General features: G+C 44.8%; 1 protein-coding gene across 1 annotated transcript in view; it reads right to left on the bottom strand.

Annotated features, from left to right (window-relative positions):
* ETS1 (ETS proto-oncogene 1, transcription factor) overlaps window positions 1–18,261 on the bottom strand; it is a 128,195-nt gene that overhangs the window by 94,412 nt on the left and 15,522 nt on the right. Inside the window, exon 3 of the mRNA XM_045860174.1 lies at window positions 4,751–4,895. Within this exon, the coding sequence (XP_045716130.1) occupies window positions 4,751–4,895 (145 nt within the window). The remainder of the gene's footprint in view (window positions 1–4,750; window positions 4,896–18,261) is intronic.

Genomic DNA, 18,261 nt, shown 5'->3' with positions numbered 1-18,261 from the left:
ACAAGGCCAGGAAGCACAGAGGGTCCCAAACAAGCTGAACCCAAAGAGGACCACACAAAAACACATCCTAATTAAAATGCCAAAGGTTAGCCCTGGCTAGTGTGGCTCAATGGATTGAGCACAGGACTGTGAAGCAAAGAGTCACTGTTTCAACTCCCAGTCAGAGCACATGCCTGGGTTGCAGGCCAGGTCCCCAGTGGGGGACACATGAGAGGCAACCACACATTGATGTTTCTCTCCCTCTCTTTCTCCCTCCCTTCCCCTCAGTCTAAAAATAAATAAATAAAATTTTAAAATAAAATGCCAAAGATTAAAGGTAGAGTCTTAAAAGCAGCAAGAGAAAGCAGAGAGTTACCTACAAAGGAATTCCCATAAGACTGTCAGCTGATTTCTCAAAAAAAAAAAAGCAAAACAAAACTGTGCATACAAGAAGGGACTTGGCAAGATAGTCAAGGTGATGAAAAGCAGGGCCTACAACCTAGATTAATCTATCCAGCAAAGCTATCATTTAGAATGGAAGGCTAGTTAAAGTGCTTCCCAGGCAAGGTAAAGCTAAAGAAGTTCATCACTACCAAGCCATTATTACATGAAATGTTAAAGGGACTTATTTAAGAAAAAGAAGATCAAAACTATGAACATTAAAATGGCAACAAATTCACAACTATCAACAACTCAATCTAAAAAAACAAACTAAGCAAACAACCAGAACAGGAACAGAATCTTAGATATGGAAATCATTTGGAGGGCTATCATTTGGGAGGGGGAAGGGGGAGACTTGGGGAAAGGGGTCAGAGGCTAAGAAGCATAAATAGTACATACAAAATAGGCAGGGAGATGTTAAGAATAGTATAGGAAATGGAGAAGCCAAAGAACTTACATACACAACCCTTGTACATGAACCAAGGGGGCAGGGATTGCTGGAGCGAAGGGTGGTACCAGGTGGAGGGTGGCAAAAGGGAAAAAACTGGGACAATTGTAATAGTGTAATCAATAAAATATATTTTTTAAATGGATCTTGCTATGATAATTGAGAGAAAGGGCTGAGTCGGGGGGACAGAACAGAGGAAGGGAACAGAGAGTGAGGAGGCAGGGTCAGTGGGCTCCACTCCAGTCAGACTATAAACAGTAACAGACATTTTAGCCCTGTCTTGTGTAAGGGGATCCATTGATTCACAAGGCTCCCCAACAGAGGGATGACGAGAAGCTAAGACAGAAAGGGCCCATTCATTCATGCAGAACACCAGCTCTCCATCCCCATTGGCTCTCGCTAATGGCTCCAGGCTGATAGGGAGGAGGGAATGGGGGAAGGCAGACAGGAGGAGGTAGAAATGAAAGAAAATGATGACTACAAGATTGTCACGAAGCAATGTACAGCTGCACAGGCAATTGCATGCAAATGTGGCTTCCCTTTTTAGCTGTATAGTTAATGTCCTCAGATTTATCTATTTTTCTCTTTCATGTCATCTTCCCCTCCCCTTTTCGCCTTGTCTTTTTCTGGCTACCCATTCATTTTTCATTTTCTCCTCTCAGTAATCTCCACCTCCCTACTGACACCCACCTTTATTTTCTGTCCATTTCTACACATCTTTTCTTTCTTCTTCAGCATCCCTTTTACATTCGATTCTGCCTGGCTCTTGACTCAGCTTGGTTACTGAGTATTCTCTCCCACTCACCTGCAAAAGCTCTCCCCCACTCATGTTTTCTCTCAACTATATTCTTTTCCTTACTCCTGCCCTCCTTGGCCTCTGTCTCTCTGTCTCTCTGTGAATAGGAGCGACATTCAGAGGAAGAGGCTTAATCCTTCCTCGATGGCCCCTCCTGCTGGGTATTCCAGTCACTGACAGATGTGTAATACTTGGGAAAAAAAAAGTTCATTCATCCTTTCTGAAAGCACAAAATCTGAGACGGTGTGGGGGTGGACAGTGGCCATGAGAAGGAGAACGGGAAGAAAACTGAAGTTATAAATAGGATAAAAGAAGAAGAAAACTATGTAGAGTATTTTTTCCCTCTTTCTTTTTAACATAACTCCAAGGAAATGTGCTGCAGCTGGAGAAATCATTGGTTGGTCCCTGGCTTCATCTCCCTTCCCTACAAGCCCACGATCTCTTTCCAAAGGACACCCATCACTGAGGAGGGCTGGACCCCAGCCCAGAAATAATCATTGCAACTCCTTCATCTGGACAGCGTAAAAGGCAAAGGAGGGGCTGGAAAAGCTCAGGGGGGTTGCCAAATATTTCCACCCGAGGAAGCCTAAGACAGAGGGAACTACGGCTCTCACATTTGCCACTGGGGCACCACTTCACCCACGGAGGCCTACGAGCACTTCTGAGCTACAGTTGATGGCACCCTAGATCATTTGAGGACTGGTTATCATGCATCCCATCTTCCCATCCTACACACAAGCCACCAGCCTGAGTGGCCCCAGCTGCCTTCTTCTTGTGACAGTAGAGTAGACTTGGGGGGGAAAGTTCAGTGTCTCTTTACCCCATTAAACTGTATGGTAAACTGTATGGTAAAACTGTATTATAAACTAGTTTTATAACAGTGGAGATACAAAATAAATGTTTGCTTTGTTGTCTGTGACTCATCTTTCACCAGGAGTACACACACGGGCAGAGAGCAAAATGCTGTAACACTTGGTGGGGGTTGGAAGGAAGGCTTGGGAGCTACTGGCCAGTGCCGGGTTTGCCCAGTGTACAATATCAAAGGCTGTATTATACTTCGCTCTGTGTCTTTACTTATTAAAGCAGCTTTATTCTGAGAGGTTCTCCACACACACTGTTTTGTTGTCCCTGAAATGAAAACTCTTTTACCTTTGAGAACCTTGGCAAGGGGGCATAAGAAATCATCTTTACTTGAAAATTTGTGTACTTCTCAGCAAAGAAAGAGGAGAACCACGCCTTTTTGCTATGAAGAAGAAACCTCCTGATTTGGGGGCTCTGGCAAGAGCAGAGATGAACTCCTCTATTAGTAAGATGTGACTTGGAGCAAGAGAAGTACCATCCTGAACAAAAGTATGCAGGCCAGTTAACTTGAGACTCTACTGAACTGGTAGGCACAAGACTTAAATCTACTGGTATTAATAGGATGCAAGAGTTATACTATGCCCTGGACAGGCAGTTCACCTGGTTAGAGCATCATCCCAAAACGCCAAGGTTGAGGGTTCAATCCCCAGTTAGGGCACATACAAGAATCAAACAATAAATGCAAAAATAAGTGAAACAACACATTGATGTCTATTTCTCTCTCATCAATAAATTTTAAAAATGTTTAAGAAAGAGTTGTACTAAAATAAAAACAACCAGTTTGATCTTCATTTTATACAAATTAAATTTATTTTGTTTAAAATTTCAAGGGATCACTTCTTTCATGTCTTAAAATTTTAAGTCCTGAAGTCTAACCTGTGATCAGGTACAAACTCCTCCTTGTATCCATCTTCTTGAAGTGGGGAGACAGCTGAGACATTTGTATTTATCCTTGAGGAACTGAGGTACCGCGTAGAAAGTGACAGTATTACTGTTATCATGTCTCAAACTCAAGGTGATGCCAAAGGACACCTCAAAGGTCAATGCCCATTGAGTCAAGACACCATGGCACACAGGACTGGTTCCATTCCGCCCTGGAGAAGAGCCAGGCAGCTGGCAAGTGACTCCCAAGCCTCCCTTCCAGCCCCAGCAAGTGTTACAGCATCTTGCTCTCTGCCCGTGTGTGTATTCCTGGTGAAAGATGAGTCACAGGCAACAAAGCAAACATTTATTTTATATCTCCACTATTATCAAAGTAGTTTACCATACAGTTTTGTGGGGTAAAAAGATGCTGAACAAAGAAATTACATTTCAGCTCATTTCCGGTGGCTTTCCCTCCATGTAATTCCTCACAATTACATATTTTTAATAAGTAAGAGAGTAAGGAAATTTCTTAGGCTAAGAATTTATCCTGAAAGGAAAAAAACAGATCTTAACCAGCTTTTTTCATGTTTGTATATATTATCATAACCTGCTCTCATGAAAAATTGACCTTAATTTCTGAATCAATCATTTCAGAACCCCCAAATTCAAGCTTTACATATTGCATTTAAAAATAAACCCCAAAACGGTAGCAGGTAAACAAAGGTAATGCTTAATGTGTGAGGAACACAGTGAGTCTCGCGGAAGAGCACTGGGGTAGGGACTTGGAACTTTTCCCCATTCCAGTTCTCTGGAGGAGCGTGTCTCCCGTTCGCCAGAGGGCAGCACTGTGACCAGCAAGCCCGGAGCACCGGGAATGCTGAGAGGAGGAAGGGGCCGCTGTGAAGAAGGCTGGGGAGACAGAAAGCAGCGGAGGAAGAAGCAGCCAGATGCAGCCGGGCATGGGCCGAGAGGTAGGGGATGATGGGAAGAGAAGACAAATGAAAGGAAAGACATTCCGCAAGAAGGCTGTTTATCCAGTTCGTACTGAATGGCTGCAGAACTGCTAGGCCCTCTGTCAACAGCCAGGCTAACAAAAATGGGCAAGTCGCAGGAAATGCACAGGAGACAGACTGCAAAATCAAGACCTGAAGCCATCTCTCCTTACTTGGGTTCATTCCTAGAGTGTAGTTTTCCTGTCACTGGAGAATAAATGAACTCAAATTATTGAGAAGACCCGGGGCTTTCCAAAGCAGAACAATAGCATCCGGACCCACGTAAGACAGGCAGCTGCTATTTTGGAGAACGCAGCCCTCCTCAGATTTCCACTGTCCTTCAACCCCAGCCTCTGTTCCGGGTCCTACCTGAGCCACAGTGTTCCAGACCAGTCGGGACTTCCTGGGTGGCCGTCTCTTCCCAGAAGGGGTAGCAAGCTCTCTGCGGGTGATAACTGGACTGGAAACCACAGGCCATTTGAGGATCTTCATAGGAGGTGATAGCTCCCTGCCTCTGCAACCAAGGAGGGGAAAGAAATGTATTAAGAGTAAAATCTCTAGTTCAGTCCTAATGGAAAATGACTTAGTATTACCCAACCACATGTAAATAGGAATCACCCACAGACGACAACAGAATAGAACCAACTATTGGTCACACCCCTTCCCATCCCATCATCAACAAACAATAGAAACTCATAGTTAACAGCATGGCAGAATCTTGGTCATTTTAAATTTAAACAATCCCGGCTCTTGATTTCTTATATTTTCTTACTCTGCAAAAGCACCATAAAAGGATATTTTTACAAGACTTATTCCAATATCATAGAACCAACAGGTGATAAATGTCAAGGAAAAACAAAAAAAATGGAACATCATAATAAAAGTCACTCATTTTTCAGTTATTCAATGTACATAGCTTTTAATGATATTGATTGCTACACAGGAATTTTCCATTTTTCCTAACATTTGAGGACTTGTACCTCTCTCTTATCAGCTTTATGAAATCCATAACATATACTATCTACCCAGCACTCTTTAAGAAAACCAAATATAAAGCAAAATAAAATGTGACATGTATGTAATGAAATTATGTATTATATGAAATGTATGTAATAAATGGTGTGTGAGAAGCCTAATATAAGGTCTTTTTTTATTTCTTGATTTTAGGGAGAGGGAGAGAGAAAGAGAAAGAGACAGGGAGACATCAATTTCTTGTTCCACTTATTTATGCATTTGTTGGCTGATTCTTGTATGTGCCCTGACCCAGGATCAAACCCGCAAACTTGGTGTATCAGGACGATGCTCTAACCAACCTAGCTACCAGCCCAGGATCACGGCAGATATTCCTTAATCCAAAAGACCCTTAACATTCCTGAGATTGGGCAAAATGGTTAAAAATTAAAACCCAAAATGAGAAAGTGCAGATTCAGGGAGAGAAGACTTCCTGACACTAAGAGTCTAACAACATTGGTCCATCCTCCACCTTCTTTTTCTCTTTTTGATTCTTTCTCTCTTCCCTTATGGTTTCTCCTCCTCCATAGAAACTCCAATGAAGAAAACCAGGGAGGGGAGCACTGACTGAAAGAAGGTGAAAGAACATACATGAAGGAGCCATGAACAAGGACGACAGCATGGGGAGTGACTGTGGAAGTGGGAGGCGGGCTGGGTGGAGAGGGATGAAGAGGGGAAAACTGAGATGACTCTAATAACATAAACAATAAAATATTAATTAAGAAAAGAAAACCAAACTCTGCTAGAATGTGATGGGATTAAATTTACTAATGTGAAGGTGCTAATTAATCAGTGTAATTCCTCTGGTGGCAGTCTCACCCCTGAAGAGTAGCTTGCTAGCCCTCAGGGAGACCCTCTAACTTCTTCATCTGCCAACTGAGCTAAAGGTGCTGAGACTGTAAACAATAACACCCTTGGGACTGAATGGAGTTATTTTAAGTGATTGTATATCACAGGCTGCTTGGCCTTCTGTTACCAGGAGGTTCTGGTGAGAACCACAGAATGTAAAAGAAGCAATGACAATTCTGCTGGCTGTTTATTTTGGGGGCCAAGAGATTCAGGGAAATTGTCAATAAGAACACTCTATGAAACCCATTTCCTTAATGCTGTCTTAAAAAACTATTCTTGCTGACATTGTATTTTACTATTGTAAATTCCTAAAGCAATACTAAGGTTTTCTTTTGAATCCCCAGAATAGTAGGAATCCAACAATACTTTGCAACAAATCCATTTGAAATGCATTTTCTACACTCGCTGTGTGCTCTTGATATCTATCCATCCTCGTCTTTTTATAATTCTTTAGAGTCTTTCTCAGAACTCAATGTCAAGTATCAGAGCTGTAGGAATATGATTTTGAAGGAGGAATTTTCATTTTAAGTGATATAAAAGGAGACTCTGAGTTGCCTGGCCCTGTCTCCTTTGGGGACAATATGTGCCTGGCTTGCACAAACCAGACCTTGGTGAGATGGCCGTAGGTAGTATTGTGCAAGTAGGACCCGCGTAGATTGCCAATGGGTAGTTTGTCACGGGCCCTGCTAGGGTGGTGGGAACCTAGGAACTGGAATTCAGATTCAAAACTTGAACCCTCCCTGCCAAGAGAAGACCCCTATTGGCAAGGTGTAGTGTGCACAGAGTCACTGAAGGAAGATGAGCTGGATCAGTGTGCGGGGGAGAGGGGGAAGGCAGCAGGAGGTAGTGCATTAGGGAGAAAACAGTGACATTGCAGATCTGGGCAATGACAACGCAGCTGCGTGGTGAGTCAACTCCCAGTCTTTGACTAACGACTATGTGCATCACCAGCCTGAGTTTACATAGCCGGTCTTTTTCACAGTCTGTCCTTCCCCCAACCAGGCTCTGTTGTCAGTGATAGTCCATTTATATTTTATAAATGGAGCTCTATTTTTTAAGGCATACTTTGTTTCTAGCCATCCTCAGTAGATCTAGAGTACCCTATTTTTTAAGAGCGAGGAGATAAGGCACCAAGCCTACCACAAACCACAAACATCTTTGCTTGCTGATGCTCCTGGAAGCACCATGGCCTCTGTCACTTACACACCTGCCAGTTTATAAGACATTTCACAAACTGACCTAATACTATTTCATAGGGTATGAAAATGACATGTGTACACAAGAGAACCACATAGCCAGTGCCAATTCATTATGAAACTGTCTCAGTTGAGGAGAAAGAAGCAAGTTCTCACCTTGGCAACAGAAAATCTGGGCAACACAGCCCCCACCTCATTGCTTTTAAAAAGGCACCACCCAAAACAAGTCCCAGTCTCTTCGTGGACACCTTCCTTTCCTGGCTGCTACTGGAGGTGACTTCATGACTCCCAGTCTCTGTCACAGTTTGAAGGAAACCATCTGACAGGTCCTCACTCATTCATCCCACAGGTGGCTCTAAAGAGAAACTAATGCATATCCCACATCCACTCTATGCTAAATGATGTGCTAAGCATGTGCAGAAATGGTCACATTTCATCCTCAATCGTAACTGTGCAAGACTGGTACTTCTTATCTCCATTTTAATGAAGAACAACCTGAGGTTTTAACATGAAATTACATTTCCAAAGGCCGCACAGCTAATAACATCATGGAGATAGAATTCTAACCCAGGTCTACGTGATTTCAGGCTCTTCTCTCCTATCTGTGGGGTTTGTGTGGCTTTAGCAGCCACTGCTGGAGAAGGGCAGCGGCTGCTGCTGCATGATAGCTAGTAGATGAATTACGGCCATATGCTTTCACGGAACAATTCTGTGTCATGCCAAGTACTATGTTAGATGCTAAAAGCACAACACGAGCAAGAAGCAAACTTTATCCTTAGGTGCATACAGACAATTAAACAGGAAATTACACTGAGGGGCTGTGGCGGCTTCAGAGCTGATGTGTAGGGGGCGGGGTGCAGCAGCAGGTGAGACTCCCTGGAGGAAGAAGATTAAGGTAATGACTGAAAGGTTGAGTCATATTGAGCCTAAAACATTTGGTGAAGGTCCTGGAGAGTAAAAGAAGAAGATGATGACATAGCTAACAGTAAAAAGGATCATGCACAACAGTTATGTAAGGAAGAATAAGGAAGACTCAAGAGAGGTGAGATGGAGATGAAGACTGTGCTGTTTGGCCGTGACACACGAAGGAAAGCTGGGCTCTGGGGGCAGTGAGGATGCTCCGAATGCAAGTGACAGGGATGGACGAAAGCTGGAGGGACAGGGAAGGTCACCGCATTGAGGGCTGTGTGTACCAGGCAGGAGTTTGGCTTCAGGAGTAAGGCACTGGAGGTTGTATTGGAGGAAGTGACGGGGAGAATCAGTATGTTCTAGAAAGCTCCTCTGATGGACTGGCAGGAAAGTGGGGAGGCTGACATAGGCAGGGGTAGTGCCCAGCAGAGCCACACTGGAGAGTGAGGCCAAAAAGGAACACCGGCACTACTAATCCAAACTTACCTTTATTTTGTCATCATAATTTTGCATGAATTTTAATTTTTAAAAAATACTGCATTAAGATACCATTTAACTCGATTACGGAATTTTGGGGCACCCCTTAAGTTCTGTCCCATGTGAATGCTTCACTGGTCCCACTTGAGCTCCAGTGTTGAGTGGGGGTCCGGGGATAAGGAGACTCATGTTAGAGTCATGAGGACAGAGGTCAAGAGCAAACCGGAAATAGAAGGTATGTTTCAAAGGAAAAACCACTGTGACTTCATGTTTGATAGATGAGGAAAGGAGGGGGTGAATCCAAGATAGTGCTCAGGTTGCTTGCTTCTATAATGAGAAAGTGGTGAGGCTGGGCACTAAACGAGGGTGCAGTGATGGCGAGCACCGTGGTGGAGGCGTCCCTAAGGTGCCTGTGTGTTAGGAGCCAACAGGAGAAGGTAGACAGAGTTAGACGTAGGCAGCATGAAGGACCCAGTCAGAGGACTGCGTCAAGGAAAATGGCAGTTAAAATGAAAGAGAAAGGATCAAAAAGGAGAGTTGCCTGCAATTAAGAAGATCAGTTGGGAGAAAACAACCAAAAAGGACCAAGTAAAGAGAGAGGAAGGAGAATAAGAAAACCTACAGAGTCATGGAGGCCAAGGGCAGCTTCAGGACCAGAGGTGGTTGACAAGTGGACGTGAAGAAAAGGGTAGGGGCCAGGCAGGCTAGTGGGGACGGCTCCCCCGGGCACCCAGGGAAGCACCCATCTTTGTCTCGCCATCCAACCCAGTGCTGAGCCACCTGGGGAAGAGCACGGCTCTCCCTGTCCTCTCGGAAAGAGACTATCAGGGACACCAGCATGCAGCCTAAACGCTTACCCCTTCTGATCCCGGGGACAAATGAAACGAAGCCCCGGAAGTCTGGCAACTCTCAGGACAGTGGACACAGGCCTATCCCTGCTCAGCTTTAAAGGAGAGCCAGCACCACACCAGCACTCCTCTGCCAGGTAAGGTCTCGTCTACTTCTCCCGTTTGCCCAGCTCCACCTCTCAGCGCTTCAGAGCCAGCGACCTCGAGCTTGGCTTTCTCTTCAAGACAAAGCTTCACCTTTCCTTGTCTCTACCCTGCCAAAACTCACAGCCACTGCTTTGCTCACAGTCTGCCTTCTCTCTGTCCCCCAAAGATGTCCCAGCTTAGAAAACAGTGAGCAGGGGAATGCTTTGACACCATGAACTGCAAACATGGGACGCCTGCCTGTCTGTAAGAGTATGTGTGACCTTCTCTAAGTGTGCTTCTCTTTAGCCAAACAGTCTTAAATGTCCAGGTGTTGGCTTCTTATCTCCATCCTTCCTTTTCTTCTATACAGAGCAGGGCAACAGTGGGTTACAGCTGTTTCTGTGGAAAACTGTGCACTAATTAATAAATAATAATACATGAATAAACTCTGTTTCTCGTCCTCACAAACATAAACCTCCTTTGGCCCACCCTGTACATGTTACTCAGTGCCCAGACTCCGTGCAAGCAAAATCTGTCTTTTCTTGACTGACCACAGAATCCTAGGTTTTAGCCTCACTACAGAGCCATAAACATAGGGAACACAATAAATATTTATAGAAGCTGCTGCTTTAAATTTTAAAAAAGTACACACAGAGGCAAAGCTGGGTGGGCATGCGTGTTTGCCATCCCGGGGTAACTGTGCTACTCCAGTTAATTCACAGATGTTCACGTGCTCTGTCAAGAAGACAGAGGTTTGGAATCAGGAAGCCTGGATTCAAGTCCTGCTCTGCCCCAAGGAGCTGTGGCGCCTCCAGCCTATCCCTTAACCTCTGTGACTTTTGCTCCCCAAGGAGGTTTTCCTCAATGATGTCCAAATTCCTTTCCAACGTCAAGCCTCCTTTTTGCTGATCCATTCACATTCTTTCTCCTGACCTTGTGACTGACAGACAGCCTCCGTTTGAGACAGAACCACCCTAGGGTGGAAAAGCCTATGGAGCCAAAAGTTGTCGTGGTCTTCATTTGGATTCATGGCCTACAATGTCCCCTTAAAATGTATTAAAGCCTTCAATTGGTGGGTCTCCATTCTTCCCTGAAACCATACTCAAACATGGTTTCGACCCCACAGTCCCAACTTTTCCATAGACTACAGTGACACTTAGGAAGTACGTGGTTGCTGAACAGTTGTAGAGGCCCTCACATAGTAGCTGCTCAATAAAAGTTCACGCAAGTGAACAACTTCTCGACTTAGAACCTTTCACCTCATAGCACGCAGTCACCCCTCCACACTGGGCTGGAAACTCTGCAGACTTCCAATCAAGCCTGGACTTGCTCCTCCGCAGAAGACGCTAGACAACCTAGTGCCTCCTGTCACAGATTGGCCGACACGTCACAGAGAAACCCTTGGGCCATGCTGACAATTTCAGGGCAGAGCATCTCTGGTGGTCAGCAGGACACTGGGCACGTCTGCCTCTGGCGGGCACATTAGTCCTGATCCTGATCGCTGGAGAGTTAGAAGGCAGGGAGGGCACACAGAACTGCTCCTTAGCTTAGGGCTTAGGGCTTAGAGCTTAGGGCTTAGAGCCCGCCTGCGTGCTCCTAGCAAGGAGGAGGGGGATTAGGGTGGTTCGCCATCAGGAGAGGCAGGAACAGACAAAATAGGAAACTCTCAAAGGGCAAGTTAATTTTAGCCTCAAGGCCAGGAAATTCTTTTTAAAACAATAAGAGTGATGGGCTTGGGCCTTGGTGAAAGGATAGATTTGAAGGGAACACTGCAGGTTTCAGAAAAACAAACAAAAAAAATCTAAAATGCAGAGAGAATGCTGCAGAGATGAGAATACAGAATCCTGGTCTTGGCTTCAGCCATACTTGGCTTCTTCGTGGGCCACGGCTGAGGCTGGCCCTGGGGCATCCGTGGTAGTGTGAGCAGCCCGCAGCTCCTCCCGACGGCCCAAGACCACAGCCCTGTCCCCTCGCAGCAGCAGCAGCAGGCACCAGTGACACCTGGCTGATGGTCGGCACTGGACGCTGCCTAGAGCTCTGAACCTCAGAACAACCTGGGCACCTGGACTTGCCGCTTGCTGAGAGACCTCGGGTGAGATGGTGTATTTATCAGCTTCTGCTCACTGAACGTGGATCCTCCAGACCCCGGTGACTCCAGGGCAGACAGCGTCAGGTGCCCCTTGTGGGGCGATGGAAGGGGAGGCTGACTCTGCTTTTCGCTCAGGACATGGGTGGGAGAACACACCGTGGCTAAAAGACTAGGCAGTAACTCTGAAATGGAGTTTTTTTTTTTTCCCTAAATCAGGGTAGACCAAGGCATATAAATGTGTGAATGAAAGTCTGCTCTAAGTTCTTACATATCACTACATAGCCACAAAGAAACTAAGATGAATTCAGTGGTAAGTAGAGTCAGGAGAGCTGGGCCACCCCTCACCTCTTGCCCGCTTTATAAACCCAGGCAACTTAGGTAACTTTTTAGCTTTAATTTCCTGCTATATGGAGTCCAGATTGTAGTGTGGCTCTGAAAGTCTATGGACTGTGCTGATTACACCCAACATCTAAGAAAAGCCCCACTTCCTAGGATGCTGCAAAAGATATATACATTATCACTTTTTTTCTTCAAATCTTCTACCACTAAGAGCCATGGCCATAAATAATTTCCTTAAACATTATGTTCTAGAAGCCTGTTTGGAAATAAACTCATCGCCATCCCAAACAACAAGGAAAAAATGTCTTTTTCAGTTTCCATTGACATCCAAGTTTTGTTTTTTGTTTTTGGGTTTGTTGTTGTTATTGTTGTTGTTGTTGTTGTTCATTCCCACTTCTCTCGTCCTGAATACCTTGCCCATCGCTCTTCAGGATTCCCAGAGAGCAGGAAAGGGCATCTGTGTTAAGCTTCATACTGACACGCACAGGCAGGTCCAAAGAAGTGCAGGGAGGGACACCACAGACTCCTCTGAACACTCAAAGGCTCAGATGCTGGGCCGCGTGGGGAGGAGGTGAAGAGTGTGCGAACAGCTCCTGGTAAGAAGGGCATTGCTTTCCCACCAATGGTACACAGGGGTCCCCTTTCTCCACGTCCTCGCCAGCACTTGTTGTTTGTTGATGGTTGCCATTATGATGGATGTGAGGTGATATCTCACTGTGGTTTTAATTTGTATCTCTCTGGTGACTAGTGACATTCAGAATCTTTCCATGTCTATTGGCCATCTGTCCTCTTTGGAGAAGTGTCTATTCAGGTCCTCTGCCCATTTTTTAATTACATTGCTTAGGGGGTGGGTGTTGAGTTTTATAAGTTACTTATAACTGTTGGATATTAATCCCTTATCAGATGTATCATTGGCAAATTTGTTCTCCCATTCAGTGGGTTATCTTTTCATTCTGTTGATGGTTTCCTTTGCTGTGAAAAAGCAGGCACTGTGCAAAGGAGTATGGAGTTACCTCAAAATATTAAAAATGACACTGTTTTATAACCCAGCAATTCTACTTCTGGGAATATACCCTAAGAATCCCGAAACACCAATCACAAGGAATATAGGCACCCCTATGCTCATAACAGCATCATTTACAATAGCCATGATTTGGAAGCAGCCCAAATGTCCATCAGTAGATGAGTGGATAAAAAGATGTGTTACATTTACACAATGGAATACTACTCAGCCATAAAAAAGAAGGAACTCTTACCCTTTGTGACTGCATGGATGGACCTGGAAAGTATTATGCTAAGTGAAATAAGCCAGTCAGAGAAAGACAAGTACCATATGATCTCACTTGTATGTGGAATCTAATGAACAAAATAAACTAATGAACAAAATAGAAACATGTTCATAGATACAGAGAACAGACTGACAGCTGTCAGAAGAAAGGGGGCTGGGGGCGCTGGGTGAAGAGGTAAATGAATTAAGCCAAAAATATCTCATAGACACAGACAATAGTATGGTGATGACCAGAGGCAAAGGGGTGGGAGAGAAAGAAGAAGGTAAAAAGGGGATAAATGGTGATGGAAGGAGGCTTGACTTGGAATGGTGAACACACAGTTCAATGTACAGATGACGCATTATAGAATCATATAACTGAAACTTACATAATTTTGTTAACTAATGTCACTCCCATAAATTCAATAAGAAAGAAAGAAAGAAAGAAAGAAAGAAAGAAAGAAAGAAAGAGAGGTAATGCTTCCCCAGACGGCCCAATTAAACAGCAATTACTCAAGATAAGAGAACCAGGTCCACTTGCACAATGGGGTTGTAAACCACCAGCTCATTACAAGAGAACTTCGATCTGGTGGCAAGAGAGCTGTTTCTAGTGCGGGGCAATGATGAAGCAAGGAGGTTTCTCAATGAGGATGTCCCCATCGTTCCCCTAGTAGCCCCATCTTGTCCTGGCAACACCCTTGTATGGACAATAAATGGAATCATCTCTACTCCTGCCTCCATGTATCCACCTAGCAAAATCACAAAGTCCAGAGTAAAATGGAGGAGAGATGGTGAAAACAAGGGAAAGGGAAGTAACTGAAATCATCTTTGTGGCAGGCACTGGACAAGCATTTTCTCATTTAACGATCATAGTGACCTCATGTCTGTTGATTTCACAGAGGAAGACCCCGGGCCTCCGAGAAGTTCAGTAATGTGTCTAAGCTCACGTGGCTAGGGATAACAGACCCGAATTTCAATCAGGTCTTTCTGACTCCAAAGCCCAAGTGCCTGCCATGATAATTGGCCAGGCTACATTCCACAGCCGCCTGACCCAGCACTGAAGGCAATCTCTGTCTAACACCTGGGGCAAAAAAGGCAGGAATGAGGCCAATCTCCCTCCTGCCTCACCAGAGTCAGAAGCTGGAAATAGAGTTATGTGTCCATCCATCCATCCATCCATCCATCATGATGGAAGGAAGAAAGAAAATGTACAAAAAATGATTTGCTCAAGCCATGAAACAATCGGCAAAATCCACGGTCAACCTCAAAGACCTCCGTGAATTGGAGCTGTATCTGAGGGCAGGGATGTGGAGCTTACATTTGCAATGCACTTTGCTAAGCCCTGTGGCCAGATACTCCCCTCTGCTGGGCAACTCTCCTCTGCCAACACCACACTAGAGCCAGAAGACCGCCAGCCCCTCAAGTCCCCGGGGAGCTGCACAGCAAGGAGGAAGGCCAATGCCTAAAACCTGCCAGTAGCTGTCAGACTCCCTTTTGTCCCCCCTAAGCTGGCATCCAGCATGTACTTGGACCTATTCCTACCCCCTATTGATTCAGTGATCATATGTGTGAAATAGCCCTGATTTCATGTCATGATACTCTGTACAGTCACAGCAACTAAGTGTCTGATACACAACTTCGAAAATCTTTCATATAATAAATTCACAAGGCAAAAAATGTTTTGTGTTGGGCAGTTTCTGAAACCCTTGTTTGCATTTAAAAAAAGAAGTTTGGCCCTGGCTGGTGTGGCTCAGTGGACTGAGCACGGGTCTGCAAACCAAAGGGTCACTGGTTTGATTCCCAGTCAGGACACATGCCTGGGTTGCAGGCCAGGTCCCCAGTGGCAACCACACATTGATGTTTCTCTCACTCTTTCTCCCTACCGTCCCTCTCTCTAAAAATAAATAGATAAAATATTAAATACATATACTAACCACATTAATATCATTAATATCATTAATACACATATTAACCACATTTATAAGCAAAGAGCATTTTATCTAGAAAGAATGCCAAGTTTTTAATGCAATCACCCCACCTCAAACTTCAAGGGACATTCCCTAAACCCAGAGTCTCATCCTAGAGGAGTCTAACACTTTGGAATATTTATTTCACCTCTTGGGCATCAGCGTCTTCTGGCTGGTCGGACACTCTGGGAAGCCACTTGGGCCCCACCATATTGCTGCATCCGCAAGGGCCTGAGCTCTGGGGAGCTGAGTGGGCAGTGTTGTTCCTTCCCTCTGGACAGTTCAAGGTGCTTCCTAAAGTTCTCTTGGCCCCAGGGGTCATGAATCCCCAAGGACCTCCTCCACATGTCCTCTTTGCTTGTGTTGTAGCCAAGGACGGGGACATGTTTGGTCAAAACTGGGAGTGGCCCATCCCTCCCATTCCTGTCCTCCCCCAGCTCTGCTGGCCCAATGACGTGAAGGAGAGGATGACATGACGCATGAGAGCATGAGGGACCAGCACAGCAAGGGACTTCCAGGGCTCTGCACAGGCATGCTGAGATAGCATAACAGGAAGGAGCGCTTCCTCCCCTTGAATAAAAGGGTCCCTCACACACGGCCCATATAAGTCCCTGTTCAGCTCACCCCCCCGCCCACACAATGGGCAGACCACTTCCAGAAGTGTTGTTTCTCTGCGTCCCCAGCTGTGACATCACTCGGTTGAAGGGCTGTCCTTGCCAGAGGGAAACCATGTCCTGGTTGGGACAAGCTGACCCTGAGGTAGATAACTGAGTTCTGTGTGAAATGGCTGTTACCTAATAGCAGCATCGATTTTACAGCTGTTGCTGGGACTATTTTAAGCATTCTCCCAGTGGAGCAAATGAACAAATAATGCTAACGCTAGCTCTAACTTACAAAGAAAGAATCCAAGATTTAGTAATCTTCAAAGACTAGAAAATATTCTTATCCTGATTCAGGAAACTGATCCTTACACAACTAAAAAAGTATGCTAAGCAAAACCCCTCATAACATGAATACAATCACATTTTATATGTTTGTTTGTTCATTCGTTTTTAAGTTTTCTCTTTCCCAAGCAACAATTTACAAGTAACAAAGACCTGTTTAAACCATTCTGTACACACAGTTCCACCCTGCCTTCAAACTTGGCCTGTGGCTACACTAGGTCAGGGTTTCTCAATCTTGCCACTGCAGGAACGTGGGGCTGGGTAATTCTTTGCTGTGGGACGCTGTACCGTGTATTACGGGACATCTAGCTACATCCCTGGCCACTACCCTCCAGATGCCTCTAGTAGCATCTCTATCCCCCAAGTTTCGATAACCAGAAATACCACCAAGGACCCCCTGGGGGAAAATTACACAGATAGAAACCTGCTGTCCTCGTGGTTTTTCTTTCCCTCTCAGACTTCCCAGACGTGGGATAGAGTTTCTCTTCTTGGTGGCCCAATCTAAGTAAATCAGAGACCAGGGCACTGAGCAGAAGGACTTGGATTGTCGCGTTAAGAATCACAGGTTGAGCCCTGACTGGCGTAGCTCAGTGGATTGAGCGCGGACTGCGAACCAAAGTGTCGCAGGTTCGATTCCCAGTCAGGGTACATGCCTGGGTTGCCGGCCATGACCCCCAGCAACCACACATTGATGTTTCTCTCTCTCTCTCTCTCTCTCTCTCTCATCTCCCTCCCTTCCCTCTCTAAAAATAAACAAACAAACAAACAAACAAATAAAAGAATCACAGGTTGAGCTCTAGACAAAGAGGCTCCAGCGGAACTGAGAAGACTTGTTGCCTCGGCTGTGACTTCCTCGTCTGGGAAAGTGAGTGAGGCCGCACTCTTCCACGAAATAAATCTTAGGTTGGGCTCGAAAGTGTGACCTTAGTTGGTTTCTCTAATGCCAATATTCCAAGATTATATCTTGGAGGCAATTGACAGATTTCTTTGACTGGTTATTACAGCCCAGCCTAAAGGTGAATGTTAGCTGTAGGAGCTGGTTTATGAAACTTGAGTTTGTATTAATGAACGTTATTTACTGATTTATTTTCAATAGAGAGAGTATATGTGAAGCAGTTAAAGGACTTTTCTGTTTGTGCTGTGTTCTCAAATGTTGCCTAACTAGTTCTAGCGATGGAGAAACCGAGGCGCAGGGAGAAGTTCTGAGTAAATGTGCTGGAACAGTCACTTAGCAGTCTCTTACCCAACCTTCTGCTTTTGCCCAACAACCTTGAAATGTGTAGTGAAAAAGGATCCCACACGTTGGTAATGTTGATCATACATGGCTGTTGGGGGCGGAGGTAAATGGGTTCTTTGTTTTGAAACTGGTAGAAATCATTGCAAATGCATTTAAAAAATCCAGTGTGTTCAGTTCAGTCTTTAGTTAAATAGATGCACTTTAAGTATGTTGGTTTTTTAATCTCATATGATTTTCAGATACCTTGTCTAAGATAATTCAATATTACGCCTGGAATTTATATACTTATTACAAGTATTTTTCATTTCCGTATCTAAAGCAAAATAAATACAGGTTCATGTGGCACTGACGTTTTCAACAAGTTGTTAATCTTGTTTAATTTGATTATACTGGTAAAGAGAATGAACATAAACTGGCTTTTTAATCTCCTTTTCTAAGTCAACTTCGATACATTTTGCCCTGATGTCACAATATTCTTATTTATTTTGACAAATCTCTACAATGTCACCTTGAAGAAAAACTCAGTGTGCTTTGTGCTAACCTTAGACAGTAACCTCTGTGGGGACAGGCAGAGCCGGGTCCTGGCAACCTTTCCAGCCCCTTTCGTGACCTTTACCTGCG

Source organism: Phyllostomus hastatus, unplaced genomic scaffold, assembly GCF_019186645.2.
Source record: "Phyllostomus hastatus isolate PE091 unplaced genomic scaffold, TTU_PhHast_1.1 phas_scaffold_193, whole genome shotgun sequence".
Lineage (NCBI taxonomy): Eukaryota > Metazoa > Chordata > Mammalia > Chiroptera > Phyllostomidae > Phyllostomus > Phyllostomus hastatus.
This window is presented reverse-complemented; position numbering and strand designations above follow the sequence as displayed.